The 18,303-nt window shown below is 47.8% G+C and overlaps 1 protein-coding gene across 1 annotated transcript; it reads left to right on the plus strand.

Moving 5' to 3' along the window:
* The first annotated feature begins 2,574 nt into the window (after nucleotides 1–2,574).
* On the plus strand, nucleotides 2,575–17,239 carry Elp6 (elongator acetyltransferase complex subunit 6). The gene is made up of 7 exons (XM_057767996.1): nucleotides 2,575–2,715; nucleotides 4,831–4,909; nucleotides 8,161–8,231; nucleotides 9,460–9,578; nucleotides 11,165–11,366; nucleotides 13,982–14,128; nucleotides 16,759–17,239. Exons 1-7 carry the CDS (start codon nucleotides 2,662–2,664, stop codon nucleotides 16,885–16,887), a joined length of 801 nt encoding a protein of 266 aa, XP_057623979.1. The 5' UTR covers nucleotides 2,575–2,661; the 3' UTR covers nucleotides 16,888–17,239.
* Nucleotides 17,240–18,303: the final 1,064 nt, after the last annotated feature.

Genomic DNA, 18,303 nt, shown 5'->3' on the forward strand with positions numbered 1-18,303 from the left:
AATCACCTGGAACTGGAATTACACAATTGTGAGCTGCTATGTGGATGGTGGGAATTGAACCTGGGTCCTTTGGAAGAGTAGCCAGTGCTCTTAACTGCTGAGGCATCTCTCCAGCCCCAACTACAATTTCTTAGTGAGGCCAACTCTGACAACTACTTTAAAACCCTGTATCCATCTTTTGGTTTCCTCTATAGTCCCTACAGAGAATGGGCATTTTTGCTTTTCTTCTTCTTTTTTGTTTTGTTTTTGTTTCTTGTTTTTTGAGATAGGGTGTCTGTAATGGATTAAGTAAAATGCTGCAGATCCTGAGTGGCTGCAGCGGCAGAAAAGCTGCAGGTCTCCAAGCGGCGGCAATGGGCAGCAGGTCCCAAAAGCAGCTAAGGAACAGTGCAGTTCCTAAGTGCCTGCAGTGGGCCATGAGGGGCAGCAAGTCCCATGAGGAGAGACAGACAGATGCACACAACATGAGACCAGCCACAGGTCTCTGAATGTGTCTGGTCCCAGGCAGGGAGCCACGTGGTGGTGGAGAGACAAGTGGATAGGCATGTCATCCAGGGTGAGGTTGGATATTTATTTAGTGGGTTATGGAAGGGAAGGGGAGAGGGGTAAGGGAAGAAGGGAAAAGTGCAGAGAGAAACAGAGACAGAAAAGGGGAGAAGTGGGGAGAATGGAGAAGGCAAAAGATGCGTCTTCAGGGGGAGAGATGGAAAATAAAGGGACTCAGGCAGAAAGCTTAAGATCAGCTTGCCTTGGAGAATTGGGAGGGAGTGGGTGTGACTTGTCTCTTAAAGGGACAGAGCAGACCATTACAGTGTCTCCGTGTAACTGCTCTGGCTGCTCTGGACCCTGATTTGTAGACCAGGCTGGTCTCGAACTCAGAAATCTGCCTGCTTCTGCCTCTCGATTGCTGGGATCAAAGGCGTGCGCCACCACCACCACCTAGTGAGAAAGGACATTTTTTTTTTTTTTTTTTTTTTTTTTTTTTGAGACAGGGTTTCTCTGTGGCTTTGGAGCCTGTCCTAGAACTAGCTCCGTAGACCAGGCTGGTCTCGAACTCACAGAGATCCGCCTGCCTCTGCCTCCCGAGTGCTGGGATTAAAGGCGTGCGCCACCATCGCCCGGCTGAGAAAGGACATTTTTATATTTATTTTTTATTCCTAATTATTTCTTTTGAGATTGTAATATATTTACATCATTTTCCCTTTCCTCTCTCCAAACCTTCCATATATCTCCCCTTGCTCTTTCACACTGACAACCTCTTTTCTCAATGTTGTTACATGCATATATGTTTATGTATATATTTCATTATTTTTATTCTTTTTGATTGGTTGATTGGGTTTTGGGTTTTCTTGAGACAGCATTTCACTGTGTAGCCCTGGCTGTCCTGGAACTTACTTTGTAGACCAGGCTGGAACCCAGAGATCCACCAGCCTCTACCTCAAGAGTGCTAGTCACAGGTGTCAGCAATTTTTTTGTTTTGTTTTGTTTTGTTTTTTTTGTTTTGTTTTGTTTTGTTTTTTTGGTTTTTCGAGACAGGGTTTCTCTGTGGTTTTTTTGAGCCTGTCCTGGACACCGCCCGGCTGCGCCACCACCGCCGGGCGTCAGCAAGTTTTTTATGTTGTTTTTGCTGTAATGGGGCTGAAACGCAGGGTTTCCCACATGTTAGGCAAGTGCATGTCCTCTGATTTATAATCTCTTATTCGCTGGCTTTTTTTTTTTTTGAAAGAGAGGGCCTCACATTTTAAAAAAAAAGCAAAACAAAATCAGAAACAAAACTATGCATATGAATGTTTTGACTGAATGCACCATTTTTATGTCTGATGCCCTTGGAGAAGAGGTATCCGATTTCCTGGGACTGGAGTTACAGAAGTTATGTGGACAGTGGGAATCAAATCAGGGTTCTCTGAAATCTGTGGAGTCCTCTTAAAATTTTTGCATGTTGTGTGTGTGTGTGTGTGTGTGTGTGCTGCAGAGGCCAGAAGATGGCATCGGATTCCCTGGAGTGGGAGTTAAAGGCTGAGTAATCCAATATGTGTGCTGAGAACCAAAGCCTGGCCCTCCGGAAGAGCAAAAAGCCATCTCTTTAACCCGTCGTCTTTTTTTTTTTTTTTTTTTTTTTGGTTTTTCGAGACAGAGTTTGTGGTTTTGGAGCTTGTCCTGGAACTAGCTCTTGTAGACCAGGCTGGTCGTCTTTTGCTTTTATACAGAGAACTTTCAGGATATAATTTTGTACTAGTAAGTTTTGATTTCCCGCTTTCTGTGCAGATCCTGCCAGCATCTTCCCTATATGGCTCTAGCCCAAGCTTGTGTGCAACACACGAGGAAACCATGTGGAGAGACCGAGCTCCGGAGCTGCAGGGTAGCCTGCCCAATGAAAAGAGGAAGCTCGCCCTCTTCCGCTAAGCGTATGAGAGAAGTCCACTACCGAAGCCACAGCACAGCCCGTTGCTTGACTAGGGATTGCTCTACGGCTCGGCATCACCGGGACACGTGATCACGCGCTTGCGCAGCAGCATCGCAAGTCCAAGCCTGATTGGCTGATGAGGGGAGAGGGATCACGCGTGCGCACTTTCTCACACGCGAGCAAGGCCTCGGCGGGTGTTGTCTTTCGGTCTTCATGCTCTCTGTCTGTAGAGCCCTAATTCCTCACCCCAGTTCACAATGTTCCCGGAACTCAATAACCTTCTCAGCACCACCCCAAACAAGACGGAGCAGGTAAGATGTCGGGCGGCACGGAAGGGGGCGTGTCCCGGCAGCGTGCGGGAAGATTGCATCCGGAAAGCCGCGCCGTGGGGCTGGCGCGGTTGCCGTAAACCCAGGGCATCTGGGAGTTGTAGTCTGGAGAGGGCTCGCCAGGACCGAGGTTGACTGCTTGGGCCTCCGTAAGATTGGCTACTGAGTCATCTTGCGTGTTCTTAGCGTCCTTGTACGCCGTTTCCAGCCCCTGGGACCGTGTCCTCCGTGCCACTCTGGCGCCCAGAGGTGGTTGCAGTGCGGGTTCGAGAGGAGCCTCTTACCCGAGTCTCCCTCCACCCTGGAACATTTAAATTGCTGATGGTGTCCCTTTTTTTTTTTTTTTTTTTTTTTTAGACTTATTTATTATGTATACAATATTCTACATTGTATGCCTGAAGGCCAGAAGAAGGCACCAGATCTCATTTTGGAATGGTTGTGAGCCATCATGTGGTTGCTAGGAATTGAACTCAGGACCTGGAAGAGCAGTCAGTGCTCTTAACTGCTGAGCCATCTCTCCAGTCCCCCTGATGGTGTCTAAGAACTGTCAACAACAGTTCAACATCTGGTTGCACAAAGCATTCAGCAAAGTCCTTCCACTCTGTTTTCCTCAGGCTGCGCACTCTCCACGGAACCTCAATATCTTTCACATTTTCACGTAGAGGTTACCTCTGCCAGGATTATATGTGTCTTATTCTATAATTGGCAGTGAACATACCACGTGTGGAAAGTCCTTAAAAGATCCTTGTCGACTTTATTTGCCCAACAGTTCTTGTCTGTCCAAGCCTCCAGTTAGCTCTGTCTACTTTGTGAATTGCTCGGGCATTTCCCAGGTCCACAGTGACAACAGGAAATGGGTGGGTCAGGTACTTAAGGCCCGGAAGTATGATTTGGCATTTTATATGTGGGGGGGGCAACTGAAACCCAGAGACATTAGACACATTTGCCTAAAGTTGGCACAGCATTGAGGTGATGTGTGACAGACACCCTTTGGTCCTGCTGTCGCTACTCACAGAAGTAGAAAAGGCTCCAGCGGGTAGCTACACACTGCTACTGCTGGGACTTTTTTTTTTTTTTTGCTTGTTTTTTTGGGACTGGGTTTCTCTGTGTAGCCTTGAATGTCCAAACCAGGCTAGCCTTGAACTCAGAGATCCACCAGCCTCTGCTTTCTGAGTACTGGGATTAAAGGTGTGCACCACCACCGCCCAGCTAATAATTGATTTTTAAACATCATATGTTTATTTTTTTTTTAGATTTGTTTATTTATTATGTATACAACATTCCTTCCATGTATGCTCGCATGCCAGAAGAGGGCACCAGATCTCATTATAGATGGTTGTGAGCCATCATGTGGTTGCTGGGAATTGAACTCAGGACCTTTAGAAGAGCAGTCAGTGCTCTTAACCTCTGAGCCATCTCTCCAGCCCCTTATGTTTATTATTTTTAACTATGTATACTCGCACATATCTGTGGATGAGTGCGGTCTGTAGAAAGTAGAAGATTGTTCGACCCTCCTGGAGCTGGAGTTACAGGCAGTTGTGAGTTGCCTGATGCTGGTACAAGGAACCAAACCTGGTCCCTGCAGAGCAGTGTATTCCCTTGTAAGTCATCTCTCCAGCCCTGATTTTTTTTTTTTTCAGTTTTTGATCTTTGCGTGCATATGTGTTCCCACTTTTGTGTATGTGAATAAGGTTGCACACATGCCCTGGTGTGGGTGTGGCGGTCAGTCCTCTTACTTTGTTTTGAGATGGTTGTTCACTGCATACATTAGCTGGTCCAAGAGCTTTCTAGAGGGTTTCTGTCTTTGCCTTCTGTCTCTCTGTAGAAGCACTGAGCTTACAGATGCTCACTTCTGGTAGTGACTTTTACTCAAGTTCTGAGGATTTGAACTGAGGTCCTCATTATCACACAGTGAGTGATTTACCCACTAAGCCATTTCCTCGACTCTGACGTTTATTTATTTTTGGGTTAATTGAGTATATACATATATATATAGCATTAGCATTAACAAGTAGAAATGTCCATAATTGGCTTGATTTTCTGCGGGGACGTACCTCTTCACATGGGTCTGACTTACCGTACGTTCTTAACTTTCAGGGGAAACTGACTCTACTCTGTGATGCCAAGACCGATGGCAGCTTCCTTGTGCATCATTTCCTTTCCTTCTACCTCAAAGGTATGCAACTCCCTGATGCTATAGAAAAGGAAACTCAGGTCTGGAGAGATGGCTTGGAGGTTAAGATCACTGACTACTCTCTCAGAGGACCCAGGTTTGATTCCTAGCACCCAATAATGGCTCATAACCATCTGTGACTTCAAATTAAAACAAAAATTAGTAATTGTTCAGCTGGACATGGTGGCACATGCTTTTAGAACTAGTTCTTGGGAGACAGGACAGCCAGGGCCGTATAGAGAAATTCGTCCCAAACAAGCAAACAAACAAACACAAGAAAAGGAAACCCAGGGGCTAGAGAGATGGCTCAGAGGTTACGAGCACTGGCTGCTCTTCCAGAGGTCCTGAGTTCAATTCCCAGCTACCACATGGTAACTCATAACTATCTATAGTGAGATCTGGTGCCCTCTTCTGTTATGGAGCCTGTCCTGGAACTCACTCTTGTAGACCAGGCTGGCCTTGAACTCACAGAGATCCACCTTCCTCTGCCTCCCAAGTGCTGGGATTAAAGGCCTGCGCCACCCGCCCCCCCCCCCACACACACACACACCCGGCCTTTTGAATCTTAGTCTCCTGTAGCCCAGGCTAGGCTTTGACTTGCTATATAGCGGAGGATGACCCAGAATTTCAGGTCCTCCTTTCTCCACCTTGAAAGTCCTAGAATTGCAGATGTGTCCCCCATGCCTGATTTTATTCAGTGCTGGGCGTCCAGCTCACTGCTTCGTGGATGCTAGGTAAGCGTGTTGTCAGCTTAGCTACGTCCCTAGCACAACACCCATTCATTCACCGTTGGCTGCTCCCTGAGGATGCACTTGCCGGCCGTGATATGGGGTAGACCTGTGGTATGCCTTGCTGTACTCATTTACAGCTTTGAAGTAATTTTGTTTTTTTCATATGATGTGATTTTTCTATTCTATATCATAGAAAAACAAAATAGTTTATGGATAAATTACTAGAATGAATACGGCTCAATTAAGTAGCTGGAGTTTCTTAGAGTTTAATACCTGGTCATATGACACTGTTTATCCATTGTATTCCTGTATACACAACAAAATTGGAAAAGAGACACAGTTTACAAGAGAATAAAGTTAAGTATCTAGGTGCTATGGAAATAGTACATTTGGTAAAATGCCTGCCACCCAAGCGTGAGGACCTGAGTTCCGTTCTCCAGAACTTCCATCAAAGCTGCGTGTGGTGCAGATCTGTAAGCATAGCACTGGTGGGGGAGGGGGCAGGGGAAGAGTGGGGCAGATCCTGGAAGCTCAGCAACTGTCCAGCCTAGCCAGTCAGTGAGCTCCAGATCCAGTGAGAGACCCTGTCTCCAAAAATGAGATGGGAACAGCTGAGCAGGCCACCTGATGCTGACCTTTGACCTCCACACATACACACATACGTGCTTCATAGCCAGGGCGATAACTCAGTTGGTAAAAAGCATGGCCTGATGACCTCCTGAGCTCTATCCCTAGGGCCCACGTGGTGGGAGGGAAGAATAATTCCCACACGCCCTCTTCTGTCTTCTGTATCCACCCTGGTACATGTATACAGCCCACAGATAGATAAGTAAATAACCAAGCAAAGTATAGAGATGTAATTTAGCGGTAGTACTGGGCTTAATCCCCAGTACTAGAAAACACTTTGGCTTGGTAAGATGGTTCTGCAGGTAAGAGTACTTGTTCCACAAGTTTGCACCCTGGCTTCAATGTTTGGACCCTGTGTGAAGGTTTGGAAGGAGAGAACGAATTCCACAAAGCTGTTCTCTGACTTCTATGCTTATACACATCATGCAGACATACAACAGGAATTTTTTCTTAAAGGAAAGTTTCTTTATTTATTTATTATGTATACAATATTCTGTCTGTGTGTATGCCTGCAGGCCAGAAGAGGGCACCAGACCCCATCACAGATGGTTGTGAGCCACCATGTGGGTGCTGGGAACTGAACTGAGGACCTCTGGAAGAGCAGGCAATGCTCTTAACTTCTGAGCCATCTCTCCAGCCCCACAACAGGAATTTTTTATGCATCTTAGGGACTTGGAGTTGTAGCTCAGTTTATAGATAGTTTGCTTAATATATGTGAAGCCTGGGGTTGAATTCCCAGCACCATATAAACCAAGTGTGGTAGCTCAAGCTACTAATCCAAGCATTCAGGAGTTAGAGGCCAGAGAATTAAGAGTTCAAGGTTGACCTGGGGAAATGGCTTAGTAGTTAAAAGTACTGGCTGGTTTTCCAGAGAATCCAGATTTTACTTCCAGCGCCCACATAATGACTCACAAGTGTGTAACTTCAGTTCCAGGGCATCTGTTGCCCTCTTCTAGTCAATAAGGACACCAGACATACTTAGTGCATACAAGCATGCATTCAGGTCAAACATCCTATACATAATATTAAAAAATAAATAGAACTGGGTGGTAGTGGCGCATGCCTTTCCCAGCGCTTGGGGAGGCAGAGGCCGGTGAATCTCTGTGAGTTTGGGGCCAGCCTGGTCTATGTAGATAGTTCCAGGACAACTATAGCTACACAGTGGGACCCTGTCTTTAAAAACCAAAAGAAAGCAAAAATAGAGTTCAAGGTCATCCTGGGTTATATAGAGAGTTGAAGACCAGCATTTGTTACATAAGACTCTATCTCAAAATAAAGAGGAGTGTGGTGGTTTGAATAGGTGTGACCCTGTTTGAAAGCTTGATCTGTAGGGAGTGGCGCTATTAGAAGGTGTGGCCTTGTTGAAGGGACTGTGTCACTTCCTGAGGGGGCAGGCTTTGAGGTCTCATATATGCCCAAGCCATACAGTGTGGGACACAGTTTACTTTTGGTTGCTTGTGAATCAAGAGTCACAAGAATTCTCAGCACCATGTCTGCTTACATGCTGCCTTGCTTCCCGCCACAATAGTGGGCTAAACTTCTGAAACTGCAGGCCAGCCGCAATGAAAGAGTTTTCTTTATAAGAGTGCCGTGGTGAGTTCGAGGCCAGCCTGGTCTACAGAGCTAGTTCCGGGACAGGCTCTAAAGCTACAGAGAAACCCTGTTTCGGGGGAAGAAAAGTGCCATGGTCATGGTGTCTCTTCACAGCAGTAGAAACCCTAACTGAGACAAGTGGGGAGGTGCATCGTAGACTGAAATCAGGCACCATCATATCAGGGTACAAGGTCTCTGGGTGTTGCCCAGTCCTCCCTCACTGCTTCTGTCTCCAGAAGAATGAATTATTCCTGTCTGGTCGTAAGCAGAGGATTTAAGAAGTCACTGTGTTTTGTTTTCCAGCCAATTGTAAAGTGTGCTTTGTGGCTCTCGTCCAGTCCTTCAGCCACTATACTATTGTGGGGCAGAAGCTGGTGAGTATTGCAGCCCTCTCTGGTGACATCCCTGTGTAAGATGTCTACACACAGGCTAAGGCTGGGCTTTTCACTTTTCCTAGTGGAGAACCTAGGACAAAGGAAATCTTGGGACCCTGAACCCCTTATCTAAAGGATTAAAGCAAAGTCTGGGCCTGTTTTATAGGAAACATATAGAATCAGACCTAGTGTTTGTAGATGATAGTCAATCAAACCCTTCATTGGTTGTGGCCAGTTAAGGTTTTCTTGCCTGGCTGAATGTGGTAGCCTATGATTCTAATCCCAGCACTAGAGAGTTAGAGGCATGAGCTCTGTAAAGTCAAGCCCAGTCTAGTCTACATAGTGAGTTCCATTCCAGTCAGGACTGCATTGTAAGACCCTGTCGCAAAAAAAAAAAAAAAAGCCGAGCAGTGGTAGAGCGAGCCCTTAATCCCCGCCCCTGGGAGGTAGAGGCAGGTGGATCTCTGTGAGTTTGAGGCCAGCCTGACCTACAGAGTGATTTCCAGGACAGTCAGGACTGTCCCACAGAGAAACCCTGTCTCGAAAACCAAAGTTGTTTCGCCTAGCATGCACCAAGCCTGAATTCCAGTCCTCACACCTTGTAGCTGGTGTGTGCACCTGTTATCCTACTCAGGAAGTAAAGGCAGAGGGGTCGAGCGCTCAGGGCTGGGACTGCAGAGATGGGATAGTGGCTAAGAGCACTTAGTGCTGTTGTGGAGGACCTGAGTTCGGCTCCCAGCACCCCTGTCAGGCAGCTCATAACCTCTGAGGCCCTGCACTTGCATGCCAGTCACATACACACAATTGAAACATGAAAATAAACCTGAAAGGAAAGAGAGAAAGAAAGCCAGATTTGGTGGTGCACGTCTTTAATCCCAGCACTCGGGAGGCAGAGGCAGGTGAATCCCTGTGAGTTTGAGGCCATCCAGGTCTACAGAACGTGTTCCAGGACAGCCAGGGTTACACAGAGAAACCCTGTCTCAGAAAAAAAAAAAAAACAAAATAAATTAAAAAAAAAAATTCAAGGTTATCTTGTATACAACATTGTAAGTCAGGGTCTGCTTGGGATACACGAATCCTTGTCGTGAGCATCTGAGAGCAGACAGGGACGGCGGGAGCACTTCAGCGGGTTCGGGGTGTCTCCTACCCTTTTATTAGCTGGTGTGTAGTTTCTCTTAAAGGTTCCCCGCAGGGCACAGCACTTCACTCCATTTCTCGTCCCATTTAGGGTGTCAACCTGACAGCAGCACGGGAAAGCGGGCAGCTTGTGTTCCTGGAGGGCCTCAAGTCCACAGTGGACATCTTCTTCCACACTCCAGAGGAGCCTCAACCTCTGCAGTTTCTCAGGTCAGACGGGGCGGCTGTGTGTGGGAAGGCAGAAGTGGCTTCAAGTATCAGCCCCTTCCCAGTGGTCCCCAGAGCTGTAGCAAGCGTCATTCACAGTGAGGTGGCACAGTGCAAGGCTTTGCTGTTTCTCTGTGGTGACTCAGGCCCCTAGAGCGACTCCTTCGCTTTTTTGTGCCCTTATGTAGAAACTAAGGGTTATGGGCTAGTGACCAGTATTGATAAATACAATTTTATTGGAACATAGCCATATATGTTTGTTAGCCTATTGTCCCTAGCTGTTTGGCTTTATAGCAACAGAGTGGATAGCTGAGGCAGGAGTGACCTGCAAGTCTAAATATCTCTGATGTGACTCTAACAACCGAAAACTGTTGCCTTCTCGTTTGGTTTTCACCATCACAGGTCTGACTGGCTGTGCTGCACTTTTCAGCCCTTCTCAACATCAGCCCTGATTTGGCTGCTGTTTTTTTTCTTTCACAAAGGAGTCCCCACTGCCCTGCTCTTTCAGATAGACCCTTACACAGTGGCTAGAATGCCTCTTGTGTGCATGTGTGACATCTTCCCTTGTACCCTGACCTTGGTTTTATTCTCCGGCTGCAGGGGCTTGTTATACCTGATCCCAGTGTGTAGGGAGCTGTTCTCCTTAGGAGTGAGGCTAGCCCAGTGCACTAGGGTGGTCGCCCTGGGCACTATGCTCCATTCCTCCTCCCATTGCCGGGAAATGACTGCTTGCAACATCCCCAGGAAAGGTGGAGGTGGGTTGGTCCCTATGTGTCAGAAACACATATACCAGCAGCCCGTAGACTGCCACTCCTCCCCAAGATACCTGAAGTGCTGTGTCACTTCCTCCAGCACCTCAAGGTCTCCTGGGACGCCTCTCCGGCTTGCCCCATCTGACTTACTCTTCTAGGTGCCATAGCTGGGGGGGGTGCTGTATGTACGGTTCTCTTTTACTTTATATCCCTCTTGTGAGACAGTCTCACGGTCTTCCCCAGGCTGGATAGGCATGGATCATCATGCCAGGTTTCTGTGATATCTCTTCAGGGCCCCAAGGTTTGTTCATTTTTTGTAGCTCCTAAATTTTACCTTTGTACCCCGTAGACCTCAGAAAATACTTGAACTGGAGTAAAAACTTACTCGTGTCTGTGTGTGTGTGTGTGTGTGTGTTCTTTTCCAGTTCCTTGCCTCCTCCAGCCTTCCTTGGTGCTACTTTGTCCCAGATAAACATCTGTAGAGCCGGGCATGGTGGCACATGCCCATAATCCTAGCACTTGGGAGGTAGACAATAGGATAGTGAACTCCAGGTCAGTTCTACAGTGGCACTCTATGAGAAGAAGAGAAGGACTGGGGCTGTAGTTAGGTTGACAGTCTTTCCTTAGTGCGCGGAGAGCCCTGTGTGTGACCCAGCTCTGTGTAAAGCCAGGGGTCCTGTATGTGAGGAAGCACTCAGGAGTGGAAAGAGGAAGATGAGAAAATCAAGGTCACTACATAGTGAGTTCAAGGCCAGCCTGGGGTTCCTGAGACAGTCTCAAAATAAAATAAAGCATCTGTAGAGTGAACTCTGGTGACTTTTCCCCCTGTGTCTTTAGGGAGGCCAGCGCAGGAAACCTCCAGACACTGTATGAGTTTGTACAGGACGCCCTGAAGCCGGTGGACAGTGGGGAGACTCCGTGGAAGTACCCAGTGCTGTTGGTGGACAACCTCAGTGTGCTGCTGAGCCTGGGCCTGGGGGCGGTCGCTGTGCTGGACTTCATGCAGTATTGCAGAGCCACGGTTTGCTGCAAATGGAAGGTATCGAGGGGCTGCCGTTGCTGTTCTGCTTGGTCTCTGAGAACCCAGACTTGTGTGCTGTGCTTTCTCTGTCTGATTGCTTCGAGATTAGCTTTCCTCTGGCAGACCCAGAAATTCTTTGTTTCACCCATCCTGCATTGCTAAATAATAAACTCCTCAAAATTAAATGTTGACCCAGCACCGTAGGGCAGTGCTTAGTCCTTGCCTGAGTGCCCTGTGGGTCCTTCCTTAGTAGAGAGTTTTGAAGATCAGTTAATGACTACAAACTCCATTATGTTTTCTTTCTTCCTAGGTTCTGGAGATCTAGATTCTTTCGCTGAATCACTTTAACAGTGGTGAAGTGGGCTGGGACTATAGCTCAGTTGGTAGTGTGCTTGCGTAGCAGGAAGCCCTGGGTTTGATCAACAACACTGTATAAACCAGGCATGGTGGTTTCTGACTGTACCTCAGCACTTGGGAGGCAGAGGCAGGAGGATCAGAAGTTCAAACTCCCCTTCAGCTATATAATAAGTTCCAGCTAACCTGTGGTACATGAAGTTTGAAAAGGTAAAATGTAGCTTTTTGTAAACATGGTGTCACAGATCTGTAATCCCAGCACTTGGGAGATTGTGGGAGAAGGATTGTGAGTTTGAGGCCAGGCAAAAGCCTAGTGACCTAAATTTGAGCCCCAGAACCCACATAAAGGTGGAAGGAGAGAGCACACTTCACAGAACTGTCGTTTAACCCCCACACGTGCACAGTGTATGTGCCGTGCCCTCTCACAACCCCACAGGCTAATAAAGAACTGTAAGAAGAAAGCGAGGCAGCTGAGAGGCTGAACGTGGCATATGTCTATAAGCCTCAGTCTCGAAGCTCCAGGCCAGCCAGGACTGTGGAGCAAGGCCATGTCAAAAGAAAACCAGACGTTCAGTGCAGTGAGGCTTGGTGTCTAGTCCGGTGCCAGCCCCACAACAGCCACTGTTAAGTGAGCGATGACTGGGCCTAGAGGAATGTGTGCACGTCCTGTGGAAAGGCCAGACTCAGAGTGTAGAGCAGTGACAGAGGGAAGTTAAGTGAACTGGGGTGTGCTCAGTCATGTGACTGCGTACACAGTCCTGCCTGGAACTGCTGAGACTGTCTTGGCTACAGGTTAATGCAGAGAGGGGGTGGGGTGTTGAGCGTCATCATAAAAGGATGGACAGGCAAGGGACTTGGAGATCATCTATTTGGCCAGACAGGGATTCCCATTTCCACATTCCTCATACTCTGTAGAGCCATGGTTACATGTGCGCTGCCATACCTGGCTTTTTGAGGCAGGATCCCACACAGCCCAGGCAGGCTGACTGACAGGCAGGCTGACTGAACTTGCTATGCGGGCGACCTTGGACTCCTGACCTTCCTCCTGCCACCTCTCAAGTCCTGGAAACACGTGTGCGCATCACTGACCTCACACCTGCATTTTTAAAAGGTTCTTTTATTTTTTATTTGTGTGTGTGCATGTGTGAGTATAGATGACCTCAAAGGCCAGAGGAGGGCACGGGATCCCCTGGAGCTGGAGTTACATGCAGTTGTGAGCTGCCTGACGTGGGTGCTGGGAACTGAACTGGGGTCTTCTGCAAAAGTAGTTACACACTTTTTGTTGTTGTTTTGTTTTTCTTTTTTTTTTTTTTTTGGTTTTTCGAGACAGGGTTTCTCTGTGGCTTTGGAGCCTGTCCTGGAACTAGCTCTTGTAGACCAGGCTGGTCTCGAACTCACAGAGATCCACCTGCCTCTGCCTCCCAAGTGCTGGGATTAAAGGCGTGCGCCACCACCGCCCGGCAAATACAATTTTTTAAACTACTTAATTTTTAATTTAAAAATACTTAAGTGGTGGCTCATGCCTTTAATCCCAACGCTCGGAGGCAGAGGCAAGCAGATCTCTGAGTTTGAGACCAGCGTGGTCTACAGAGCTAGTTCTAAGACAGCTAGAGCTATTATACAGAAAACCCTGTTTTGAAAAACAAAACAAAACTTAATTTGGCTTGGTGGTAGTAGTGCATGCCTTTCTCCCAGTTCTTGAGAGGCAGAGGCAGGTGGATCCCTGAGTTCAAGGCCAGCCTATATAGAGCTATATAGAACTATACAGCCTATATATAACTCTATAGAGCGAGTTCCAGGACAAGAGAAAAACCCTTCTCCCCCACCTCCACCCCCCAAAAAAAATCCAAAATAAAAAACAAAACCAACTTATTTTGTTAGTGGGGGCATGAACATGCCACAGACAACTTTCCACCATTTGGGGTCTGGGATTGAACTCAGATCATCAGGATTAATGGTCAGTGCTGAGCCATCTTACTAGTCCCCGGTGGCATGATACACAGGAAGAGACTGAGCTGCTAGGATGAGCTTGCTTTCAGATGAATTGAGTTGGAAATGTAGGTTGGCCTTGCTGGTGAAAGTGTGCAGTAGATGATTGGAACTAGGGTCCTGGAGCCCCTCAGGGGTCTTTCTTATGAAGAAGCTGTTGTAGTGGGAGGAGGGGGTGAGGGCTCAAGGCTGTGTGTGTGATCTGAGAGGATATTTAGAGACTAGGGGTAGAGACACTGAATACCTGGTACCCTGATAAGAAACAGATTTCCATCTTGTGTCTGATGCAGGGGAATGTGGTCGCCCTTGTGCACGATGACAGAGACGCTGAGGATGAGGAGAACGACATCCTGCTGAGTGCTCTTAGTCATCAAAGCCACCTGATCCTGCGGGCTGAGGGCCTGGCCACTGGGTTCTGTAAGGATGTGCATGGACAGGTACACAGGCTGAGCCGTGGGCTGCTGTGGGTAGGAGGGAAACCTTGGGAGTCCGGAGTTTCCGGAATGCCAGTCAGTGCCCTGCACCGGGTGATATAGAGACTCCTGGAGCAAGAAACACTTTTCCTGGCGGCCTCATTTGCGGCCAAAGCTGTTTCTAAAAAGGAAACAGTTATTAGGAACTTCAGCTGCACTATCAAATAATAGCAGGATTCCGCTGCCGTACTGTAGCAGGATTTCATTTCCTGCTCAACACAGCTCCTTTAAAAATAGAGACACGAGGACTGGCAAGATGGCGGAGCAGGTAAAGGTGCTTGCTGCCGAGCCTGACAACCTGGGTGGGATTTGGGAATCCACACGATGAAGGGAGACACACACACACACACACCACAAATGAATAAGTATAAAACTTTAGATTGGGCTTGAGAAATACTCAGAACTTAAGATCCAAGAGCAGTTTCTGCACTGACTGGAGTTCAGTTCCTAGCGTGCATAGCCGGCAGTCACAGCCGCCTATAACTCTGGCTCCAGACAGCCTGACGCCTTTTTCTGGCCTGTGCAGATATCTGCACTCTCAGGCACATTCTCACGTGAGGACACACACACACACATATACATAATCAAAAGTAAATTTATGGTGGCACACACCTGAGGCTGAGGCAGGTGGATGTCTGTGAGTTCAAGGCCAATTTGGTCTATATAGTGTGACCCAGACCAGCCAGAACTACATTAAAACAAAAAACAAAAATCCTTTCTCAAAAAACAAAACAATAACAACAAAAACAAAAGTAAAAAATAAATTCAGCGCTTGGGAGGCAGCAGCAGGCAGATCTCTGTGAGCTTGAGGCCAGCCTTTTCTACATATTGAGCTCTGGATTAGCCAGAGTTACATGGTAAGTCTGTCTTTAAAAACAATTTAAACAGCAACAACAACAGAATCTTAAAGTGGCCGTACTTGTGGGCCAGACATCTGCCCCCGCAGTTGTCACCGCTAGAACGTTTGGTGGGAAGCTGGTTTCTGCCCCTCACGTGGCATTCCTTTTTTTTTTTTTTTTTTCAAGACAGGGTTTCTCTGTGTAACAGTCCTAACTGTCCTGGAACTCACGCTTGTAGATCAGCAGAGATCCACCTGCCTCTGCCTCTGCCTCTTGAGTGCTGGGATTAAAGACATGCGCCACCACCGCCCGGCTTCTCGTGGTGCTCTTGGAAGCTGTGCCTTTACACTTGGTTGTCAGGATGATTCCTGGAGCTTCCGCCTCAGCTTCCAGTTAATTTCACACTGACCACTCTTCACCCGGGTGCAGGGGAGGCATTGTTGAGAATCTCGGCAAGTCTGGCAGGTTGAGCCCAGGCATGCTATGTTGGAGCACTTGTGGTGCAGCTTGGGCAAAGGGTAGCTGACTGGGCGGCTGCGGTCTCTCTCAGCCTTCCCCAAGCGTTTCAGTCAGCTGGAGCATCAACGTGTAAGTGTCTTTCCTGAGGCTTGTAGAATGTCCAGATTCTAATGTGCTGATTTCCCAAGTCAGTCCAGCTGACAAGCACAAAGCCACGCCTAGAACAAAGACCAAGGGACTGGAGAGATGGCTCAGCAGTTATGAGCACTCGCTGCTCTTTCAGGAGACCCAGGTTTAGTTCCCAACACTACATAGTGGCTTCCAACCATCTGTAACTCCAGTTCCAGGGGATCTAATACCCCACCTCTGGCCTCCATGGGCACCGACACTCACCTAGTACACATGCAGGTAAACACACGCTTATACACATAAAATAAAAGTAACAATTTTTTAAAAAAAATTTAAAGAGAGGCTAGTGATGTACGTATAGCTTAGTGTTAGAGCACTTGACTAGCATGTATAGGGCCCCAAGTTCAAACCCTAGGACTAAAAATAAAATAAGCCAGGCAGTGGTGGCACACACCTTTAATCCCAGCACTCGGGAAGCAGAGGCAGGTTCTCTGTGAGTTAGAAACCAGCCTGGTCTACAAGAGTGAGTTCCAGGACAGTTAGGGCTGTTACACCGAGAAACCTTGTCTTGAGAAACCAAAATAAATAAATTAAAAAGGAAGGAGGAAGGGGTATGGCGACACAAGCCAGCACTCTGGAAGCAGAAGCAGTAAGCTCCCCATGAATTTGTGGCCAGCCTGGTCTACATAGCACAGTTGTCTCAAAATAACTACAGAGCCGGGTGGTGGTGGTGCAAGCCTTTAAACCCAGCACTTGGGAGACAGAGGGAGGATGAACTCTTAAGAGTTCAAGACCAGCCTGGTCTACAGTGTGAGTTCCAGGATAGCAGGGCTACATAGAGAAACCCAGTCTGGGGAGCAGGACTGAAGGGAGGGCAGAGGAGGGGAGGGGAAAACTTACAGAAGGGAAATACACAGACTACTGCTCTTCTTTGGAGGACTTTTTCATCCTTTACTTCTCTGTGAGAAGCAAACACAGCTGCTGTAATGGAGAGGCGACCTTGATTTTTCTGTTGGCTGGTAGTGTTTATTGTAAACATTGGTCCTATTATCATTTGCCTGAGCTATCACAGCAACTTCAATGGGAGGTCACCAGGAGGCCCCGTGGGATTCCTGGTGGAGCGGGTCCTTGGCGGCTGCCCACCTTTCTTCATTCTTCTCTCCGCAGCTGAGGATCCTCTGGAGGAGGCCAGCACAGCCCACAACCCAGCGGGATCGAAGCCTCACTTACCAATACAAGATACAGGATAAAAATGTGTCCTTTTTTGCCAAGGGAATGTCTCCTGCTATTCTGTGACCTGGTTGGGGACAACTAAGTGACTTTGGATAGTTTTGATGTGGAAGACAAAGCAGCTGGGCAGGAATGGGCATCGGGCCTTTGACACGCTCTTCAGGCTGGCCCGCAGCCCCACTGTGGCCCGAGGATTGAATGGTGCTGGGAGGAGTGGGTGCCTTTGTTCCCCAGGACTCTGCTCAGTGAACACAGCCGCTTCTGCTGAGAGAGGCTGCGGGGAACCATGGAACTTCAGCCTCACCTGTCCATTTTTGGTGGCTGTGCCTTTAAGAGCCACTGCAGGTGGAGTGAGCAGTCAGGAAGCTGTCCTGAATGGCAGCCGTCCAGGCTGAGACTAGAATAAAGATGGTTCCCACACCAGGCTTCCTAGGGTTGTCTCTTTTATGTTTCATTTCCATCTTGCAAAGGAACTTTCCCTTGAAGTCCAGTGAGAAAATGGGCTTGGAGATAAGGATATTTGAGGCCTAGAGCAGGCTGTGGATAATTGAGCCAGACTCCAAGGCCATACTTGCTGATTTGTGTTCCTGGAGACCAGGGCAGGTGTAGCCACCCACCAGACAGTTCTTGGAACCAGTGGTTGTGTGTGTGTGTGTGTGTGTGTGTGTGTGTGTGTTGAGGGACAGTTTGAGACAAGGTCTCTCTGTGTAGCTCTGGATATCCTGGAACTCTCTGGCTGGCCTTGAACACAGGACTGAGAAACCTTGTCTCAAAAAAAAAAAAAAAAAACTTAAATAAATAAAAATATTTAATTGGGGGCTTGCTTTCAGTTTCAGAGGCTTAGTCCATGATCATCATGTAGGGAGCATGGTGGCAGGCATGGCTCAGGAGAAAGAGAAAGGGAGGGGGAGAGGAAAGGAGAGAGAGAGAGAGAGAAAGAGAGAGAGAGAGAGAAAAAGAGAGAGAGAGAGGGAGAGAGAGAAAGAGAGAGAGAGAGAGAGAGAAATTGAATTTTTGAAACTTCAAAGCTTATCCCCAGCAAAACCCTTCATTCAACAAAGCCATAACGCCTAATCCTAAGCCTTTCAAACAGTTCCACTCCCTGGTAACCAAGCATTTAAATGTATGAGCCTGGGGGGGGGGGCATTCTTATTCAAACCACCATAGGTGGGGAACACCGGGGATCTGTGTCACTACCAGCAAGATCACCTTAGGTGCTGCCCGCAAAGTATGTCACCAAAGTTCCTCATCCAGCAAGATCAATAGGTGATGGCATTACCAAACATAGACTCCATTGTCACCCGCAAATGCTGGCCCTTGCCAGCAGAAAAAAATTGTGGCAAAATCAGGGGTGTGGTTGGCTTGGCTCCAGCGGAAGTGGAAGGGAATGCTGTGGAGCATGGAATCCCACTGAAATCAGGGATGAGATCTCGAAGGTGCTCTACTTTTCAGGGGAAATGTTCAGGGTCCTGGCTGTCAAAG

The sequence above is a fragment of the Chionomys nivalis genome, chromosome 4 (genome assembly GCF_950005125.1).
Source record: "Chionomys nivalis chromosome 4, mChiNiv1.1, whole genome shotgun sequence".
In the NCBI taxonomy this organism is placed as follows: Eukaryota; Metazoa; Chordata; class Mammalia; order Rodentia; family Cricetidae; genus Chionomys; species Chionomys nivalis.